The 22,431-nt window shown below is 39.8% G+C and overlaps 2 protein-coding genes across 2 annotated transcripts; both read left to right on the plus strand.

Moving 5' to 3' along the window:
• Positions 1-1,074: 1,074 nt before the first annotated feature.
• On the plus strand, positions 1,075-5,018 carry LOC115630910 (solute carrier family 22 member 3). The gene is made up of 7 exons (XM_030527492.1): positions 1,075-1,201; positions 1,369-1,661; positions 1,721-1,982; positions 2,379-2,482; positions 3,447-4,219; positions 4,277-4,458; positions 4,518-5,018. The coding sequence occupies exons 2-7, from the start codon at positions 1,423-1,425 to the stop codon at positions 4,701-4,703; spliced, it is 1,746 nt and encodes a 581-aa protein (XP_030383352.1). The 5' UTR covers positions 1,075-1,201; positions 1,369-1,422; the 3' UTR covers positions 4,704-5,018.
• A 7,125-nt stretch (positions 5,019-12,143) lies between these two features.
• On the plus strand, positions 12,144-22,192 carry LOC115620071 (chitin synthase chs-2). The gene is made up of 10 exons (XM_030513228.1): positions 12,144-12,195; positions 12,269-12,507; positions 12,563-12,732; positions 12,797-12,923; positions 13,370-13,576; positions 14,778-14,953; positions 15,030-15,572; positions 18,836-19,079; positions 19,609-20,838; positions 20,890-22,192. The coding sequence occupies exons 1-10, from the start codon at positions 12,155-12,157 to the stop codon at positions 22,035-22,037; spliced, it is 4,125 nt and encodes a 1,374-aa protein (XP_030369088.1). The 5' UTR covers positions 12,144-12,154; the 3' UTR covers positions 22,038-22,192.
• The last annotated feature ends 239 nt before the right edge of the window (positions 22,193-22,431 follow it).

A 22,431-nucleotide genomic window follows, 5' to 3' on the forward strand; every position in this document is an offset into this window, starting at 1 on the left:
ATCTTTACTCCTTACTTTGTTAATACTCACATAGTTGAAAACAGTCGGTTTTTAAAAAGCAACAGCTAAGTCTTCCTGAAATCGATATTAATAAATATGTGGGTGTATAGGAATCCTTTTTTTAAAGACATAATTATAAATAATGGCAGAATAATGTCTTCACATTACTATTTATTTCGGAATTACTTTTTGTACAAATGCCAATCCAAAAGGACTTTTGTGAGTTGCACCAAAGTGCTCTTAAATGAAACGATAACACATTTAAAGTCGAACCGGTCCGAGACTTAAACACCCTGTACTCGCCTCTCTCTCTTGGTTACAGTTCGTCAAACCTATATAATGCAAGGCACCAATTTTGACATATTTTTAGGTTATGATGAGGCACTAAAAATATAATATAACAAATTTATATTGGTAATAGTTGCAAATAAAGAAACGAAATAAAGAAACATGCATGGAAAGATAGAGTTGGCATGGGCCCAACACCTCAATACTGTCTACCCAATTCCAAAGAAGAATTAAAACGTTTTTAAATTGTTTAATAAAATAAAATTATTACATTGTTTTATACCTCATATGTTTACGTTATGGGTCCTTAGCATCAATTGCTATCGGGATTGCGCCTATGCACGGAAAAAATAAACAAACTCGATATGCCTAGGACATACGAAGGTTTTGATATCGTGCCTCTTGTTCTTCCTGAGATTTGTGTGTTCATCCAGGAGACGGATCATTCTGATCAAGATATTTATACTTTGGTGAGTCCGTCAACTTGTGTACCCTTTACTTATTACGTATAGGGTATACAAATTGTTTAGTACAAATTATAGCCATATGACATGTTGTAGCGAATTTGATTTTAAAAACTGTTAAATACCAATTATCGGTTCAATGACCTGCGAACTTGTCTGTTTCAATTCTTCTCGTCTCGTTGATGACGTAGAGTATGCAACACGGGGTCTGGCATGCCTCTTTCTGACAAGAATAGTATATTTGGTGTTCAGACTTTTTGATATACCCTTTCAATCGGCGTGTCAGCGTAAAAAAGCAATGCATGGAAGCTAAGCCCGACGTGATCTCAACCGATTTTTGTGTGCGCCCGAAATACCGACACATTAGTCAGATAGTTGTGTTGCTAGCGATAACACGTTTCCAGAGCAGCAGCAGAGAAACGCACTTATAAATAAACTCATAAGAATAGGTATGTATGTATACATATGTAGTATTTGTATGTGCGAAGTGTTTGCGTCTGTGCACACGTAGAGTTCTCCCGCGTGGGCGCAACTGAACGCACGCATTTTGTATATGGGTATAATTACATACTATATACTATATACATATGTACATACATACATCCATTTTCAATAGAGAACATCAACACGTGAGGCACACATTGACTGCTGATCCCGGCTATTGGATGCGATGGATAGCAAAGATTGTAATGGCGACGGTAGTTCAGCCTTTGATGTTCACGCGACCGAGAGCATGAGGGCTAAGACGACTACCAGCAATGACGACAACTCGCTCGACGCTATACTTGTTCGAATTGGCCAATTCGGACGATTTCAGATAATCAACTATGTGTTACTTTGTGTGCCGATGATTTTCAATGCGTTTTTTTCAATCTCATATGTCTTCACGGCTAGCACTGTGGTGCATAGGTGTGTGAACGGGCAGTGAAAAGCACGACAGTGAGCTCAAGTACAATATTTCGCTACAGATGCAACATTACACAGTGTGACAGCCCCAGCAGTGTGTATAATGAACCGTGGGTTGATTTTACCATTCCCCACAAGAAGTCAGAATTAGACGGCTGTAGTCGCTACGTTGCTCGTCAACCGGACCCTGACCAATGCCAAGCCAGCATATTTTATTCCAGCCCTTCAAGTGACTGTTGTGTGGCTGAATATTTTGGCAATGATACAGAGCGGTGCGGTAAGGATTTCAAGTTCAGGGATGAGGAGCACACCATAGCAAATGAGGTGGGTACTGCAACAACCATATGCACATACTAATTATATGTACATATCTAAATTCAAGTATAGGGTGTTTTCTTAAATGTGGTACCATTACTGTCTCACAAAGAGCTTATTGCATATTTACATACCGAAATAATTGTAATTGCAATTAATTCTGCGAAGACTTGTGCTTGTCAATTTATATTTATCCACAATCAGAGAGTAATTAAAAATGTTAACAAGGAGCTTAGCATATCTTAGGGCAACATATTCATCCTACTGAGTCTGCTGTCAATTTTTCTTTATATAACAATTTTAAGTTCTATACCTTTTAAAAGAAAACACTCTATATAAATATTTATAATTGATTTTTCACCCTTTTCTGTTTTTAATAATACTTGTATGTGTGTAATTTCACAGTTCGGCTTCTTCTGTGCTGAGGAATGGAAATTATCTATGGTGGGAACAATAAATAACATTGGACAATTTGTAGGAATACCTTTGGGTGGATTTTTTGCGGATCGGTATGTACTACTTATATATAAAGGTTAGTCATTTTTTAGTGAACATCCTCAGAAAAATACGAATGCGAGTTTACGGATATATTTGGAAATACTCATATTTTCAGTAGTTTCTGATAATTCCACTTTTCACCTATTGCTGTTTTCATATATAGATGGACAGATAGATAGATAGACAGGCGGATATGTCTGTACCTATAACATAGGGTCTGCCACATGTCCCCCTGCCCGTTGCATACATTTTGCGTTAAGACTTTATAGACTTGGCATGGGCAAGGATAACATCTAAGGCCTTAACTGAGCTACAAAATGTTTGTCTACTCAACGAATTTAAATTGGTTGGTTCCTGAAAACGTATGCCATTAATAAGTAAATAGTAAATATACAAGTATGTACGCGTTATATGTGCATACGGGGATGATTTAGTATTTGAAAACTATACAGAAACCCCACAACAAACATCTGAAAATATCGATGGATTTTAATGAAAACCCTTAATTTCAAAGTAAGACCCGAAATGATTACTTAGAACTGTAATGTTATCGGAAAGCTAACAATTTGTCCTAATTACCCAAGATAATTATACCCTATTTTCATATATTAGGTTTGAGCAAAGTAAAAAATATAACAGGCAGAAGGAGGCGTACTAGAGGCGTGCTAGAGTACTCACTTACAGGCACATATAGACACAATTCCGATGTAAACTCCCAATCATGCCCCCTTTCCGTGACTCTGAATCCTAATAAAGGTATAATCGATCGAAATTATTATTTTGTTATTACTATTTCGTTCATTTATTTCCAATTTTATTAATTTTTTAAACATCTATAATTAGTCTACACATAGGTACAGAGTATTTCGAAGTCGGGGCACTCGACTTTACCTTTTCCCCTTTATCGATGGGAGTGGGTTCTATGTATTTAAAAGTTTGGCTCACTCGACTGTAGCAATCCATTCTTGTTTTTAGCTATGGACGGCGTACGATGCTTGCAGTTTCCGGTGTGCTGAGTGCCATCATGGGTATAATTCGATCCTTTTCCACGAACTATTACATGTTCATCAGCTTTGAATTTCTGGACATGGCTGTGGGCAGTACGCTCTTCCCCACAGCCTTCCTATTGGCCATCGAACTGGTCGGACCGAAGCGTCGTGTAGCTGCTGCCACCATCATCACCATCTTCTATTCTCTTGGTGAAGCCCTTCTTGGCTTCCTGGCCTCAATAATCCTTCAATGGCGTAACTTGCTGCGGGTGCTCTATGCACCCGCTCTTCTTCAGTTGTTTCTCCTTTGGATATTGCCTGAAAGCGTGCGTTGGTTGCTAAGCCAAGGAGAAGAAGAGCCCGCGGCGAAAATACTGCGCCGTGCAGCAAAAATCAATAGGAAAGAATTACCTGAAGCGGACCTTGATGAGCTAATGGCGAACAATCGGGAGAAACTTAAACAGGCCAACGAAAGCCAGTATCCGATTGGAAAAGCCGTGAAGTTGTTCTCGGGGCGTATCGCCAATTGCTGCTTCTGCTGGTTCACTCACACCCTCATTGCCCTCGGTTTGAGCCTTAATTCGGTGAATTTAGCAGGCGGAAGCAAATATAATAATTTTATGCTCAATGGCATTGTGCAAATACCTGGACTCTTATTGCCTTTGGTTATTATGGATCGCATTGGGCGAAGGTATTCGCTTTGTGCCTCCATGTTGGTGTGCGCTGTCTGCATGGCCATGTCGACGGCTTTCGGAGCAGGTGAGTTTCATCTAAAGGAAGAACCGACTACTTCTAATTGCTCTTTTATACCCACAGACAACTATGCTGGTGCGCTGACGCTATTTCTCATTGGAAAAATGGCTATCACCTGCAGTTTTCAGATCTTATACTTTTTTACTTCGGAAATCTATCCGACCAATGTGCGCAACAGCTTGCTTTCCCTTTGCTCAATGGTGGGTCGGATAGGATCTATGCTGGCGCCGCAGACACCTTTGCTAGTAAGCCATAAATAATCCGACCTCCGAGCTATGTATGTTTAAGTCTTCTCCAATTGTAGGCCAAGTATTATGTTTACGCGCCCCAAATACTCTTTGCTACCTTTGCGTTGGTCAGTGGTTGCTTGACGTTATATTTTCCAGAGACTGCGGATAAGGCACTGCCTACTACAATGGAGGAGGCGCGCGATTTAGCTGACAAGAAAAGGCGGAAAAGCGAATCTTCTCAGCTGACGGGGTCAGGATAATGATGAAAATAGCATTGGCTAAAGACAAGAGTATAAAACAAGATGCCAAAGATAGCTTAAACAATTTATACAATTTTGAAAGTATGATTTTCAAAAATTACGCTTATATTACAAATTAAGAGCTTTGTCTGCCAATAAATCTGGTTCTATTAAATCCTGCCAGGAAATACATAAGAAGCACGTTTCTAACCTTCGGTTGCACAAAATGTTATAAATTTTTATTCACCTATATAAAGAATTCATAAATTCATAATTAAATAATTTTTATATGAAATCACAAATATTTATGATATGTATGTATAAAATTTAATTATCTTCTACAAAAATTATGGAAAACAAGTAAAAAAGCTAAAGTTGGGTATCCCGACTTTGAAATACTCTGTACATATGTTTAGAATAAATATAGAAATTAAAAAAAGAGAATAAAAAAAATTTTTTTTGATTGATTTTACCTCTTTTGGTATTCGAACTCACGTAAAGGGTGTATAAATGCTGTTTATATTTTAAGCTCGTATATTCGTGCCTATGTAAGCATGTTCGCATACGGACTAAAATTTTGTGTTCCTAGGTCTTATAGTCTCCGTGATATAGGCGATTATACGAATGGAAAATCGGGGAAACCCCCATAGGGGGGAAGTGGGGGGAACACATAATGCATCTTTGTGCAAAGTTTGGTGTCTCTACCTTTTATAGTCTCTGAGATCCAGGTGCTCATACGGACAGACGGACAGACAGACAGACAGACAGACAGGGCTAGATCGACTCGTCTCGTCATGCTGATTAAGAATATATATACTTTGTGGGGTCTGCCACGCCTCCTTCTGCCTGTTACATTTTCAGCTCCCGCAAATCTAATATACTCTTGTACATTTTATGTACAGAGTATAATAACTATTTGATAAATTGCTTATATTTTTATTACAACTAATAAACTTTATCAAACAATGTTTAATTTTAAATTTTTTCGCACTTGCGATCATCAGCATAGAGATAATGACAATAAATGATATTTTTCTGAATCAACAATTTTACCGTTAATTGATATTGGTTTGCTCTTCTGCATTTATCTGAAGGTATGCTGTTGTTGTAGCTAGCTTTTTGCCTAAAAAGCGCAGTTGCACAATAACTCTTAGAATCGTAAATGGAAAAGATAAAATGCTCTTAAAATATATGAAGCTGACGAAAACCTGAACTTGAACTTTGTAGGTCTATATTTCGCCATTGCAAATAAAGCTTTGAACTCTTTAATTTAATAAAATTTTAATATTTGTCTTTAATATAACAAGCAAACAACAAATGTATTGAATAATTTGTATTTAATTTAATTAAATAATTTAATTAATATATTTATACCCTGTACCCAAAGGGTAAAAGGGTATACTTATTAGTTTTGTGCGAGCGTATATGGAACACACAGAAGGAGGTGTGGCAGACCCCACAAAGTATATATATTCTTGATCAGGATGACAAGCCGATATAACCATGTCCCACTGTCCGTCTGTCTGTCCGTCTGTCTGTTCGTCTGTCTGTCCGTGTGTCTGTATGAACGCAAGAATCTCAGAAAGTATAAGAGCTAGAATAACCAAACTTGGTATCTAGATTCTCCTGAGCCCGAGAAAGGACGAGTTTGGTCATTTTTTCTGATCCACACCTCCCCCCCACTCCCACCTATTCACGATTATCTACAACTCCCGTAATTCTTGGAATTTTGAAAAATGGAGTCAAAATGAGTCACATCCAGTTAGTGAATTTATATCCGTATACCAAGTTTTATTATGATTGGTTGATTAGAAAGAAAGTTATAGCCATATAAGCAGGCCCAAGATCTTTTTATACCCTGTACCCGTAGGGTAAACAGGCATGTCCGTCCGTCTGTCCGTCTGTCCGTCCGTCTGTCCGTCCGTCTGGATGAACGCGAGGATCTCAGAAACTATAAAAGCTAGAATAACCAAAGTTAGCATCCAGATTCTCCTAGGTCCGAGTAAGGACGAGTTTATTTTTTTTTTTTAATTTTCCCCCCCTTCCCCCGCTACAGAATTTCGTCAATAGTGTCCACATTTCAAATGCTACCTAAACCAAACTTTGCACACATAATTTATATATAATTGTCTACTGTTGTTCAAAATTTCAATCCGGTCAATTCTAAGAAAAGTTATTAGCGAAACATATTCTCGCCAGTACAACCCCCACAAACTGCAGCAACAAGTTCGCTCTTCTTCTTCCTCTTTTTGTTGCTGCTATGGGCGCATATAACTCAGTGACGGAAGTTTACCTGGGTACAGGGTATTACACTGTCGGGCTTGCTCGACTGTAGCGTTCTCTCTTGTTGTAGCTGTATTTGTTGCTGCTTTGACAAAATTATGTAATGCACACATACATACATATGTACAAGTGCACAAACACGCATAGACACGATTCTGATGTATGGAATATTTTATAATTAATTTAATTAATAAACTTTTTGTAGTACACTTTATTTTTTTGTGGGGGGGGGGGTTGGGGGGGTGTGTTGCACAGGGTATTTAAGAGTTGAGCCTGCTCGACTCTAGCATTCCATTCTTGTTTTCTTTAATTAATTACTTTTCTTTTTCATTTTTTTCTTTTTGGTGGGATGTACACCGTTTTTTACACAGTTTTTTCTGGAACCAATCTACCGTGTAAAAACAGAATTTGGTGTATTACCAAAACAAAAATGTTAGCTAAATGTTTACTTTTTCTTTCCTTAAAAATAATGAATTGGTTATACTTGGCCGGACACTGACGGTCGGCCAATTTTTGTCTGCCCAAGGGGAGTGTCCTTTATACACCGATCGAATGTGTGTCCGGATAAAAGAGTTGTCCATTTAGGGACTTTTCGCTGTATTTAATATTAATAGCGTCCTCTTTTATTAATCCAACCTGATTTTCGAGGCTGTTGGCTTTTGCGTAACTTTTAATTTTATATTTCCGTAAGGGGTTTAATAAAATGATTGATATCTTTGTAATTATATAAAGTTATTCTTGTTATAACCAGTTTCTTTCGAAAATATATGTTGAGGTTCTTCATGCCATCCAATTGGACCCGGCCTTTAATTTATAAAATACAGCAATTATATATTAATATCGTTAATGTTTAAATTAACTCATAATGCTAATTGGGATAAGGTCTGTTTGTTTTTAAGTCGTTCTATGTTTGTAGTTTTTTAAGCTGATTATACTCTGTACATGATTGTACAAGAATATATTAGGTTTCCGGGAGATGAAAAATGTAAATGGATCTCAGAGACTATAAGAGCTAGAGACACCAAACTTTGCACAAAGATGCCTTAAAATACGCTGTGCAAGTTTGTTTTATTTCCCCCCACTTCCCCCCTATGGGGGTTTTCCCAATTTTCCGTTCGTATAATTTCCTATATCTTGGAGATTATGGGACACCTACTAGGGACACCAAATTTTATTCCAAGATGAATACGCAGAAAATGTATATTTTGGAATTTCCCTCCCTCCCCACTTCCACCCACTTTTACCCTTTCGATAAATAAAACAAGAAAGGAATGCTAAAGTCGAGCAGGCTCAACTCTTAAATACCCTGTACCACCCCACAAAAAAGTGATTAAATTAATTAATTAATTTAATTAAATTAATTAACAAAACTAATATACCCTTGTATCCTTTAGGTACAGGGCATAAAAATCCTAGCTTTCTATAGTAGTATATTTTTTGGCTGCACCGATCTAATAGAAACACACAATCAGAATTTCTACATAATCGGATTGAAATCGGTGGACAATAACATTATGTATATATGTATCATGTAGAAGTTCCGGCGGGTGAATATACGACATTGAAAAGGTGTGTCTGACTCGGCTAGTGTACTTATAATATACAATACATATAGTATACATATAGCTTAGAGTAAAGTGTAAAATAACAGTCACATACCAATGGCCTCATGGGTGTTGGCAAATTTTAGTTCAAAATTCCAAGAATTACGAGAGTTATAGAAAATCGTTAATAGGGGGGAGTGGGGGGTGGATGAGAAAAAATGAACAAACTCGCCCTTTCTCGGTCACAGGAGAATCTATACACCAAGTTTGGTTATTCTAGCTCTTATACTTTCGGAGATCCTTGCGTAAATACAGGCAGACAGACAGACGGACAGACAGACGGACATGGCTATATCGACTCGGCTTGTCATGCTGATCAAGAATATATATACTTTGCGGGGTCTACCAAGCCTCCTTCTGTGTGTTCCATGTGCACTCGCACAAAACTAATATACCCTTGTACCCTTTGGGTAAAACAAACTCGTACAGCGTAAGGCATCTTTGTGCAAAAAATTGGTGTCTCTAGCTCATATAGTCTCTGAGATCCAGACGGACAGCCAGACAGGTCGACTCGTCACGCTGATCAAGAATATATATACTTTGTGGGGTCTGCAACGCCTCCTTCTGCCTGTTAAATTTTTCAGCTCACGCAAATCTTCTCTTGTACATTTCATGTTCAGAGTATAAACACATCCGACATACAGTCGTGCGACTGAATCTATGAATATCCATTATACTATTGGTTATAAATGTATTTTGTAATCCCATAATGCGGTTTTGCCATAAAAAGCATTTTAAAGTTACGACTATTTGTTCAATGCTTTATCAATGCTTGAATGCGTCAACAATTTCTGTATGTGGTCGTAAAAATAAAAGCCTGAATGAGAATAATAATAAATTTAAATTTTTATACCCTGTACCCGTAGGGTAAAAAGGGTATATTAGGTTTGTGCAAAGTATGTAACATACATATTCTTGATCAGCATGACGAGTGAAATCGATCTAGACATGTCCGTCCGTCTGCCCGTCTGTCTAGATGAACGCGGGGATCTCAGAAACTATAAAAGCTAGAATAACCAAAGTTGGCATCCAGATTCTCCTAGATCCGAGTAAGGACGAGTTTATTATTTTTTTTTAATTTTCCCTTCCTTCCCCCGCTACAGAATTTCGTCAATAGCGTCCACATTTCAAATGCTACCTAAACCAAACTTTGCACACATAATTTATATATAATTGTCTACTGTTGTTCAAAATTTCAATTCGGTCAATTCTAAGAAAGGTTATTAGCAAAACAAATTCTCGCCACAAACTGCAGCAACAAGTTCGCTCTTCTTCTTCCTCTTCTTGCTGCTGCTTTGGGCGCATATAACTCAGTGACGGAAGTTTACCTGGGTACAGGGTATTACACTGTCGGGCTTGCTCGACTGTAGCGTTCTCTCTTGTTATATGTCCGTATGCCAAGTTTCACTATGATAGACCGATTTAACAAGCTATAACAAGTTATAGCCATAAATATATTTGCGGCTGCAGCGCTGCTCAGTGTTGATGTTGCTGTTTGGTTGACTGCTAACATGTTTACACAGACACGAATACATGTGCATAGGCATTCACACACTCACATAGAGGCAATTGCTATGTATATGTGCAATTATAAACCCTTTACGTGAGTTCGAATACCGAGAGAGGTAAAATCGATCCAATTTTTTTTTTAATTTTGTTTTTTTTTTATTTTCTATAATTATTGTAAACATATGTACAGAGTATTTCAAAGTCGGGACACCCGACTTTAGCTTTTTTACTTGTTTTACGCTACTTTTATAGACACTTTTTCTATATACCTTTCATATATACCTTATGGGGTCGGAGATGCTTCCTTCTGTATGTTACATACTTTGCACAAACCTAATATACCCTTTTTACCCTACGGGTACAAGGTATAATTACTAACTGGGGGTATTTGCAAAATTTTAGTTCGAAATTCCAAGAATTACGGGTGTGGTGGAGAGGGGGGAGGGAGGGAAATTCCAAAATATACATTTTCTGCGTATGGTGTCTCTACCTCTTATAGTCTCTGAGATCCAGGTGTTCATACGGACAGACAGACAGACAGGGATAGATCGACTCGTCTCGTCATGCTGATCAAGAATATATATACTTTGTGGAGTCTGCCACGCCTCCTTCTGCCTGTTACATTTTCAGCTCCCGCAAACCTAATATACTCTTGTACATTTTATGTAAGAGTATAACAAAAAAGGAATGCTAAAGTCAAGCAGGTTCAACTCTTAAATACCCTGTAATACCCTGTAAATACTCTATAATCACTAACTGGATGTTACTACAAAATTTTAGTTTGAAATTCCAAGAATAACGGGAGTTATAGGAAACCGAATAGCGTGGTAGTGGTGGGAACGGAGGGGGGGTGCCTCGGGAAAAATGAACAAACTTGCCCTTTCTCGGGCGTAGGAGAATCTGGATACCAAGTTTGGTTATTCTAGCTCTTACACTTTCTGTGATCATTGCGTTTATACAGACCATTGGCTGACCCCACACTTTGTGGGGTGTGTACCGCATGTCTATTTTGTATGTAATTATACTCTGTGCATGAAATGTATAAGAGTTATTAGGTTTGCTCGAGCTCAAAAATGTAACAGGCAGAAGGAGGCGTGGCAGACCCCACAAAGTATATATATTCTTGATCAGCATGACAAGACGAGTCGATCTAGCCCTGTTTATCTGTCCGTATGAACACCTGGATCTCAGAGACTGTATAGTAAGAGCTTTGAATAGAGACACCAAATTTTGCACAAAGATGCCTTATGTTTGTACGCTGCGCAAATTTGTTTTTCTTTTTTGTTTCCCCCACCCCCCACTTCATCCTTATGGGGGTTTATCCGATTGGCCATTCGTATAATCGCCTATATCTTAGGCAATACTATATAAGAGCTAGGCACCAAATTTTAGTCCCAGGTGCTTTATATGAATGCACAGAAAATGTGTATTTTGAAATTTACCTCCCTCCCCCCTCTTCCCCGCAATCACTAATTTCCCAAACGTCCCCGTATTTCTTGGAATTTTTCATTGAAATTTTTTTGAAATCTCTGCAGTTAGTGATTATAAGTCCTTATACCAAGTTTTATAATGATAGGCCGATTTAACAGGAAGTTATTGCCATATATGTTAATATGACGCATAATTACTCTACACATACATATGTTCAGAGTATGTCAACTCTTTAGTAAGGTCCACAATTCTCAAGCCTTTTGGGTACAGGGTATTTAGCCGTCAGACTTGCTTGACTGTAACATTCTGTGCTGTTTATAAAGTACTTTATATTGTTTCCACACCTTGCTTTATTTTCAAATACTCTATGCAGTTTGTAAAGTGCAAAGTTTAAAACTCGCCGCAATTTATTAAAGGTTAAATAAGATACAAAATCAAATCGATATCTTGCAGTTCTCTTGCAGTGGCCTCAGATAACCAATGCGCTTCTTATCAGAAATTGTTGACATGCTGTTATTTCCGTGCATCGCTGTCTGTGATAGTGCGACGCGCGATCTTATCTGTTCCGAGGTCTATTACAGGTGTCTTAAGAGGTTCGATTCAGTTCAATATTTTTAATTGCCACGGCTGGTAGTAGAAGTAGAAATGAACGCTGAGTATGAAAGCGATTACTTTATGCGCAGCCGGTAAGTAAGATGAGGTAGACATATCAAGTTATAACCAGATGCTAACTTAGCTCCCACTAATTGATTTTTACAGGAAACCGCGTGACAAGCCACCCCTGTGGGACTCTTTTCAGGATCCGCCAGCAAAAAAGGCTACTGGCTCTGCAGCTGATTGGAAGAAACTGCAATTCTTTCTGAAGCTTTTAAAGCTGTTTACATATTTGTTGGTTTTTTCTGTGGTATTGGCCGCTAGCGTTACTTCAAAATTAGTTTACCTTTATATGGCAGGAAATACGAACGGGGCTCGAAAGGCCCATGTTTGCACAAATTATCGTAAGTTGATTTGTATTAATGAGAACATGTGGATGTTTTGATACATTTTTTGCAGTGCTCTTGGACGGTAAACTAATGGCCACGCCCCCAAAATTGGAACAGATCGCTTGGGTCTGGGCCTTAATATTTGCCTTTGCTGCGCCAGAGCTCTTCACGTTTTTGCGCGCATTACGAATATGTATGTTTAAGCGAGAGAAGCGCCCTAGTATCTTAGAAGTGGCACTGGTAAGTTATTTATAGCCTTTTACACTCCAGTTCCTTGTTCATTGACAGAGCTGATTAACTTCAGGTTACGCTTTTTGAACTGTTGCACGTCATCGGCTTGGCGCTACTCACCTTCACCGTTCTTCCCCAACTAGATATTACGCGAGGTGCTATGCTCGGCTGCTGCGTGTGCTTTGTTCCTGCCCTGCTCAGTAAGTTATTTCTTATCAGTCAAGTGGCTGACATGATTATGACATGCTCTTGAACGGGTCTACAATTGTATTCCCTGTACCTGTAACGTAAAAAGACAGAAAGAAGCATTTCCAACTCCATAAAGCTTACATATATACTATATAGTATGCTTAGTCAGCATGACGAGGGAGATCAATCAATTCGAATATCTGTCCATCCGTCTGTTTGGATGAACGAATGGATTTCGGACACGGCTGAGCGCACATTGACCGTAATTCCTAAAATGTATCATATTATACTCAGTATAAGTGCAATTTCCATCTTAAAATTTCCACTCTTAAGAATGAATTTAGAAGGAACTGTTCAATTCCTTTCAGCCGAATTGCAAGCCCTTGAGGAAGCAAGCCGGAGGAAGGAGCTGCAAATAAGGTAGACCTTATTACTAGTCACAATTTGTTCATTTCAGACATTTTAACCGGCACTCGGCTACACTGGAAGTCTGTGGACATGCTGGTTTATGGTGCCTCTATTGTTGCTCTGGTACTGCAGGGAAGCGCTTTTCTCTTGTGGCCTGCCATGTCGTCTCAGTTGGAGGTACAGCTACTGGCTATCCCGCTGTTGTTGGTATCCTTTCGCTGGTGGGAGAACTTTGCCAACACCCATGAGGCCATTGGTATGTGACTGTTATTTTACTCTTTACTCTAAGCTATATGTATACTATATGTATTGTATATTATAAGTACACTATCCGAGTCAGACACACCTTTTCAATGTCGTATATTCACCCGCCGGAACTTCTACATGATACATATATACATTATGTTCTTGTCCACCGATTTCAATCCGAATATGTAGAAATTCTGATTGTGTGTTTCTATTAGATCGGTGCAGCCAAAAAATATACTACTATAGGCTAGACTTTTTATACCCTGTACCTAAAGGGTACAAGGGTATATTGGTTTTGTGCGAGTGTACATGGAACATACAGAAGGAGGCGTGGTACACCCCACAAAGTATATATATTCTTGATCAGCATGACAAGCCGAGTCTATATAGACATGCCCGTCTGTCCTTTTTTAGATTTTTTTTGTTTGTTATTCTTTATTGAGTCAGAGCCTTTCTTTAAGCGATATTTGATGTTATTTTATTTTATAGCAGCAAAATAAATTGATCTTCAGGAGCTCCGACCTGTGATTGTCCAACATTCAGTAAGCCATGAGAAAATATTCCTTTCATAAGTCGATCCCTACTACATAATTCGAATATTTGGCCTTGGGACTTGTTAATAGTTGACGCGAAAGACGTTTTTTTTTACAGGAAATTGAAATGGGATTGACAGATCAATTGGGACCATCAGTATCCTCGGTCATTTTTTAGGTAATTTTTTCACACATTGGTTTACATTATTAGCGTTTTAGTAAGGATCTTTATTTTTTTTGCAAATATACTATAGCCTATGTTAACCGGGTGAAAGAATCCTTTAAATCAGTCTAGTACATAGTTTTGGAGCGTATTCAATCCAAATAAACAAACAAACAATCAAATCGTTCCTCTTCATAATATAAGTGTGGAAGTATAGATATAGTATAAATACAAATTAAAGTGTAGCTGTTTATGCATTTATATTTGACTGCATATAGAAAATCGCTGAAAATATGTACTAGTCCATACAGTTAAACATACTATATAGCCCTATTGCTGTCCTCCTAGCTTACATAATCCGCACCATCCATAGAAGTATAGATATAGTATAAATACAAATTGAAGTCTAGCTGTCTATGCATTTATATTTGACTGCATATAGAAAATCGCTGAAAATATGTACTAGTCCATACAGTTAAACATACTATTTATCCCTATTGCTGTCCTCCTAGCTTACATAATCCGCACCATCCGCTGCTCGAGATCACGTTATCACACGTATATCTACCTGGCGCCTCTAAAGGTTGTGGTTTTTGCGTTAATGGCCTTTCTGCTGCATGGACAGCGCTTCGAGGAGTATTTTAGTTTATTTATAGAGGCATGGCGGCCGCACCCCATTCCCCTAATGGTGAGTAGGAGGCGCTGCTATTAATAATGCCTGAGCTCATCAAGCCACCACGAATGTGCCATTTTTGTGCTTCCAGGTCTCTGATGCGATGCAGGTATCAACATTGAGTGCCGGTTCATTAACTCGGGTTCCATCAACGCTGCAATCAAGTTCGTTTGCTGTTGTGTACTCGATGCTGCTGCAGGTAGGGGCCGCCTACTTGTGCCACATCTTTGGGAAGTTCGCATGCAAAATCAAGATTCAGGAATTCAGTTACGCTCTTCCCCTTTGCTTGGCCACACCGACTACAGTGTGCCTTGCCACGCTGTTGGCCCAAATGCGTGCCAGCAATGCCTGTGCGTTGCACGGCCTGCTGCCCGACTACTTGACAATTCAGCCACTGGCCGAAGACTATGCTGATCTGGGATCGCAAGTCCTTGACTACTGCTTATGGGTTTGGCCGCTTTGGTGGGTGGCACAATTGTGGACATGTCTCCACATTTGGCAGCCGCGCAACGATAAAAATGCACCCACAGAGAAACTATACGTGTGTCCATGGTACTGCGGCCTGCTGGTGGATCAGTGCTCCATGATGAATAGGCGGATTGTCGATTGGACTGAAGAGTATTTGGCCATAAAGGTAAGTGTGAGCCAAGTCGCAAAGCCAGCGCTTACACTTGTTGGCTTCGCTCATTATGCATGCAAAGTTCGCCGCCAAATGAATTAACAACAGAGCGCATGCTAATTTATTATTGTAATCAGCATCAGATGTTGACATTATTTACCGCACAGAGCCCGTGTGATGCTTAGATGTCATGTTGTTGATTATTCAAATGCTCTATCTCGCGGCCCCGTTCCATGGTCTGGGTTAGTGCTTGAAAGCTTTAAATCACAAAAACGAGTCAAAGGCAAGCGGTTTAGTAATTAAGTTAAATGACTCGAAAACTGCCAAGTTAAGGAAATGAGTGTGTGTTGGATTCTACTATAAATCTAATTAAAAGCTGCTCATTTCGGGAGCATTTAAGCTAAAATGAGCGGAAGCAGTACGCATGTGTTTACAACAATATTGTGCAAAGTAACTATTATCACCAAATCATTTGTAAAGTTTGCCACTGATTAGATACCTCAGTGATAATTTAAAATCGCGTTTATAAAGTTACAAAAAAACCGTCTTGACAGATAGACAAAACGAGCCGTTAAACCATTCATAATTAGTTGATGCGAAAATTATAAAATAATTCTAAAATACCACGTCCTAATACTGGAAAATAAATAGTCTTGTTTAAGAGAGGGTGAAGAAGACCCAAACGCACTCCATGCAGTGCAGACGATGCTGGGAAGTATTTAGGGCCTCCCACCAATACTGATGCTTTAGATCCTTAAACAGTGATAGTGGGGCAATGGTATGGTTTAAAGCCACAGAGAAATTCACATACCTTAAACTGATGGAAAATACTCAACGGCTGATAGTCGTTGTTATGTGTCACAGGGCGCTGATAACCATTCCAAACAAAGCCCTGGAGATTCTGCTCGAACCCACTACCCTGGATTATGCACTTCTACTCGCCAAAAATGCTGCGGAAGGACTTTGCGCAACATTAAGCTTCACCCTACAAGACTACAGACACATCTCGGTCTGCAGGGAGCTAAGCGGTAGCGCGGTCTACACTGCTCCACTGCCGCATAGGACTGGACCAACGCTCAACTAATATAATCAAGGACGGCTCAGAGAAGTAAGAGGATGTTTCGCTTTTCTAAATGATTAAATTGTTTGTCCAAAATATACATACATTTACCTTATTCCATGATGGACACTGTACATCAACTACCAATGAAATCTTGCCTATGCCAAAGAAGCTATAGCTGCGGATCATTCATCGCAGGCGCTGTCAATGAAATTGGTGCTTAAAAGGATAAAGGAAAGTATTCCTACTACACCAAATTTACTGATAATGCTATGAGGCGTTGGCATTGTTTTTTGATTTGGAATTGTCAAAGGGGAAAAAATATCTATTGTCTTCCTGGGTAAACAAAATTGGATCGGCTAAAAAAGAGGCAGTACCTCAATCAACAAAAGCCAATATGAATATGGGTAGATGAGACTTCATGACATTATGGATCACACTGTGTGAGGTCTAGTTGACCCGAAGATGTGGATGACGCATTCGCAGAAAGTCTTATTAGTAGCTGGGGCTGTGATGGATTCTCTAGTACCAACAACCAGGCAATACCCACGTAGGATAAAATATTTAGAGAATCAAACACGTTCATGGCTTCGCTTGTCCCCTGCGATAGAAAAAGGGTCACTAAGATTAATGTTGTTTGAAATCAAGAATGTTGCTTAAAAGCAAGAATGGAACGCTACAGTCGATTAAGCCTGACTGAAAAATCCCCTATACCTAAGCCAACTTCCAGCGCCGAGTTATGTATATACCAGGGTTCGTAAGACGAGCTCACTGCTCGTTGCTGCACACACATGCAGCGCTGCCTTGAGCAGTATCGTGCAGGCCGGCAGAGACGGTGAGCAGCTTTGAGCAAGCAGGCGGCGGCCGAGCGCTCGATCGTGCTAGGCAGGCATATGTATGTATGTGTGATGTGTGAAATTTGTATGATGGCAGGCTTGTGTGTATATATTTCAAGCAGAATGTGCGCGACCCGTTTCAGCCCTTATAGCTACACTCAGTTGTTTTGCGTACGTTTGCACAGTGGTACCTGATACTATTTCTTAAAAATCCGTGGCGTTGCAACTTGTAGTAATTCGAAGGGGTTTTACTACCTATTTATACCCATACCAATAAAACCTACAGTCAATTCGTACAGTTCTTTAGAATAGTATAAAATTAGAATAGTGTAAAATATATTGTAAATAAACTACAAATGATCTACTTTTATTTATGTCTTATAGCCAAAATATTAAAATACGTTTAATTAAGAATTATAGTATCAGGTACCACTATGCAAACGGACGCAAAACAACTGAAAATACACATTTTCTGCGTATCCACATAAGGCATCTGGGACTACTTGTAAAATTTGGTGTCCCTAGCTTTAATAGTGTGCGAGATATGGGCGATTATACGAATGGAAAATCGGTAAAATCAAAAAAATAAAAAAACTTGCCCAGAGTACACACAAAGGGCATCTTTGTGCAAAGTTTCGTGTCTCTACCTCTTATAGTCTCTGAGATCCAGGTGTTCATACGGACAGACAGACAGACTGACAGACGGACAGACTGACAGACCGACAGGGCTAAATCGATTCGTCTCGTCATGCTGATCAAGAATATATATACTTTGTTTCCCCCCTCGTACGCCCTTGTAAACTCGAATAGACTAGGGGCTAGGAGCGTCCACATGCCAAGTGTAGTGTTCTCTTTTGTTAAAAAAAAAAAAAAACAAATTAAAATTGCGACAGTAGTTCCGAGAAATGTTCCTTATGCATATATAGTGGTTCTGAGCTCTGCCGTTGGGGTCTCCAGCTTAAATTATGTGGAGATTTCTCACCATACCGGATTACCTGAAATAAAAAATGCACGAGTTTTATTTAATTTCAAAGCGTCAAAAGTGTTGCAAATATTCTACGGACAATAATGTCGCCTAATTTGTGTGCGGCAATGCATAGTAGCTATGTTTTTTCCCATTTTTCTGCCACTCATCATTTTCGGTCCGTTGAACATTTTGGGGTAATTTTATCCTTTGCTCTCGTAACTTGGTTGCACAAATGAATTATTCTGAGCCAGCAAAAAATGTTTACTTTAAAGCTTTTGCTGCATTAAATCATAGACTATGTATGTATGTACCTATATGGTACCCAAAAATCGCAGACTCTCAACGCCCGATGTCCTTCTACTGCAAAAATAAAATTATTTATTTTATTGGTGCCATGATTTATGTACATTTGCAGAGCGACTTGTCGGCACCCAGAGATCCTGCTCTAACCTCTAACATTAATGCTAGCAATGACATACAGGAGGAGGACAAAATACCGCAACTGATTGTTTGCGCAACTATGTGGCACGAAACGCAGGAGGAGATGATGGAATTTCTAAAATCAATTGTACGCTTGGATGAGGATCAATGCGCTCGCCGGATGGCAAAGAAGCATCTGAATGGTGGCAAAGCGGATGATGAATACTATGAATTGGAAAGTATGTAAATATGTCACAGACTGGTGCATTGGAGTAATGGGTTTTACAGATGCCAATGCGTTGAATTTTTGGCAAAGTATTTAGAATTTTGCATAAACGACGACTGCAGTCCAATGGTTTGGTCGTCTGCAGCTGACTACTCTGCTAAGACTTTAGCTTGTGGGTTAAGAATGGCATTGCATTTACAAGTATATGCATGCAAAATATATTTCTGTCCTCCATATAAATTTCACTAAAGCTTTCAAATTACGAAGTTATAGGACTGTCAATGACTATTGCTGCTTTTGACTGGAATTCGAAGGAGGACTTGCACGCAAAGGACATAGGGAATAAGCAAATAGTTTAGATTGTATTTGGCTTCATAATGGGGTCTTCTTGGTTACTTTCGTAAAGAATACATTTTCTCAATACGCAATAAGAGCTAAAAATCTACTCTAAGTAGGAGTATTTAACAAACACTCGAAATGTTTTAATTCATTATCTGCGATACATAACGAAGCCTAACAATTTTAACTATTTTGTCGCACAGCTAATATTTTCTTTGATGATGCCTTTGTTCTGGATGAACGCTATTGTGAGCAGCCACGGAATCCGCCACTCAATGAATACGTGAAAACTTTGGCGCGTAGCATAGACAAGTCTTTGTTCGAGGTCTATGGCGTAAATATTAGAATCAAGCCACCATTGAAAATTGAAACGCCTTATGGAGGTCGCTTGGTGTGGACGCTACCCGGTCGGACAAAGATGGTGGCCCACCTCAAAAACAAGGATATGATACGCCACAAGAAACGTTGGTCGCAAGTAATGTACATGTACTACTTGCTTGGCTTTCGAATTATGGAAACGGACCATCTATCGCCGGCTCGAAAAGCAGTTATCGCAGAGAATACTTTTCTCTTAGCTCTGGATGGAGATATTGACTTTCAGCCGCGGGCGGTGCAACTATTGATCGATCGCATGAAGGCCATCGATGAGTTAGGCGCAGCCTGCGGGCGCATTCATCCAGTTGGCCGGGGACCCATGGTATGGTACCAGAGGTTTGAATATGCAATTGGCCATTGGTTACAAAAGGCTACGGAGCACGTGATCGGCTGTGTTCTTTGTAGTCCTGGCTGTTTCAGCCTCTTCCGCGCAAGCGCCCTGATGGAGAACAGTGTGATGAAAAGGTACACGACTGTGAGCTCGGAACCAATGGATATGGTGCAATATGATCAGGGGGAGGATCGTTGGCTCTGTACATTGCTGCTGAAACAGGGGTCTCGTGTAGAGTACTGTGCTGCCTCGGACGCCTATACACACTCTCCGGAAATTTTTAACGAGTTCTATAATCAGCGACGTCGCTGGGTTCCCTCTACGATAGCCAATATCTTTGATATCTTGGCCGATGCAGAAACAGTGGTAAACAAGAATAACTCCATATCCACTCTTTATATAATGTACCAGGGCATGCTGATGGTCGGAACCGTTTTAGGTCCTGGTACCATATTTCTAATGATGGTGGGCGCCCTAGTAGCTGTCTTCACAATAGATATTTGGACCGCGTTTCTATGGAACTTCTTCCCAATTTTATTCTTCATACTGAGTTGTGTTTACTTTAAGCAAAAGTATCAGCTTCTTATTGCATTTGTAATCAGTTCGCTATATTGTCTAGTTATGATGGCAGTGCTCATTGGCATAATCGTTCAAATGCTGGAGGATGGGCCCTTGGCACCAGCTTCGCTGTTTTTCTTGCTCGTGGCCGCGCAAATTACTATAGCTGGTAAGTCGTTCTTTCATTTATGACTGTATCTACTCAACTTCGGTTTTATAGGCCTGATGCATCCCCAAGAGTTCCTGGCTTTGCTTTGCGGTGTCATATACTATATCACCATCCCATCAATGTACATGTTGCTGATGATTTATTCCGTCTTTAACATGAACGATGTTTCCTGGGGAACGCGAGAGGCACCAGTAATTAAGGATGATGACGAACCGTCCACTAAAGACTCTGATGATTATCTACCTGGTTGGCTTAATGACCCCTTACTCATTGACTCTGAGCTTGGTGAAATATCACTCACAGAAAAGCGGTTTTGGAAAGATTTGATCAAACAGTACCTAAAACCCCTGGTGCTCAGCAAAGAAAAGAAGCAGAGCATGGATGACGGTCTTCGAGAGCTTCGCAATATGATCGCATTTGCATTTGTGATGGTCAATGCTATTTTTGTTCTGATTGTCTTCTTGCTGCAGCTAAAAAAGGATTATCTGCACTTGAAGTGGCCAATGGATCCCACAGATTTTGTTTCCTTCGACCGCGACAACTTGCAAGTGGGCATCTATAGGCAGTACAAGGAACTTGATCCCATCGGGTTGTGCTTTGTTCTCTTCTTCGGCTTAATACTGATCATACAGTTTGTAGCCATGTTTTTTCACCGTTTCGCAACCTTATCGCAACTGCTGGCGACTACGAAGCTAGATTGGTTCCGGTCTAGTGGCCAGCTGAGCGAGGAAGATGCGGTACTGGAGTTGAATGGGAGCGCCGTGAATATAGCACGTCGCTTGCAGCGCCCCAAGCGCCTATTCGACTATGATGATGGAGACTATCAGGATTACGACGAGTTGCACTCGGAACCCGGAGACGACCAGCACCGAGAGAGCATGGGGAGACGTCAGACCATCTTCAGACTGCACGAGTCGCGCAACAAACAGCATAACGACTACAGCGATCTTGTGCGAAATTTTGAGCGACGTTTCTTCAGCGAAGACGAATTAAATATGAAGAATCTGCCACTGAGTCGCAAGTCTATTAAACTATTTCAGCAGCGACGCTCGGTAGCCAAGCAAAATGCAGCTGCCACGCCTGGAGGAACGCCTACGCCAAAGACGGGACAGCGTCCACCGCTGGTGAAAAAGGTTAGCTTTAGTCGCAACAGTATGCAAATCTACGACAATGGGGGCTATGAGCATACAGCATTCTAAATAAATAGCACACTCGTACTATATCTATACATATAATCAAGGAGAATCTAATAACTATGTATGTGTACATGACAGGCATACATATTACAAGTAGTATGTAAGCTCCTGTACAGAAATTGGAAGTGGGTTTTAATGTAATTGAAGTTTTAAAAATATATACACCAGTTTAATTAATTGCATCAAAAACAGTGCCAACAAAGGATGCCGGAAAGCATATCTTAGTGGCTGCGGCTCATTAGCATAATTGAAAGACGAGGGCGTAATTCATCAATGTCGTTGCAAGCGCAAGACGCTTTACAATTAAGTGGTCTCGCGCTACTCGCTTACCAAGTGGAAAGCGCACTATACGAGCACGAGTATGTAGGGCGGTATTACTGAAGTTTGCAGTTGTGGA

This window comes from Scaptodrosophila lebanonensis, unplaced genomic scaffold, assembly GCF_003285725.1.
Source record: "Scaptodrosophila lebanonensis strain 11010-0011.00,11010-0021.00 unplaced genomic scaffold, SlebRS2 tig00000001-arrow-pilon, whole genome shotgun sequence".
Classification (NCBI taxonomy): Eukaryota; Metazoa; Arthropoda; class Insecta; order Diptera; family Drosophilidae; genus Scaptodrosophila; species Scaptodrosophila lebanonensis.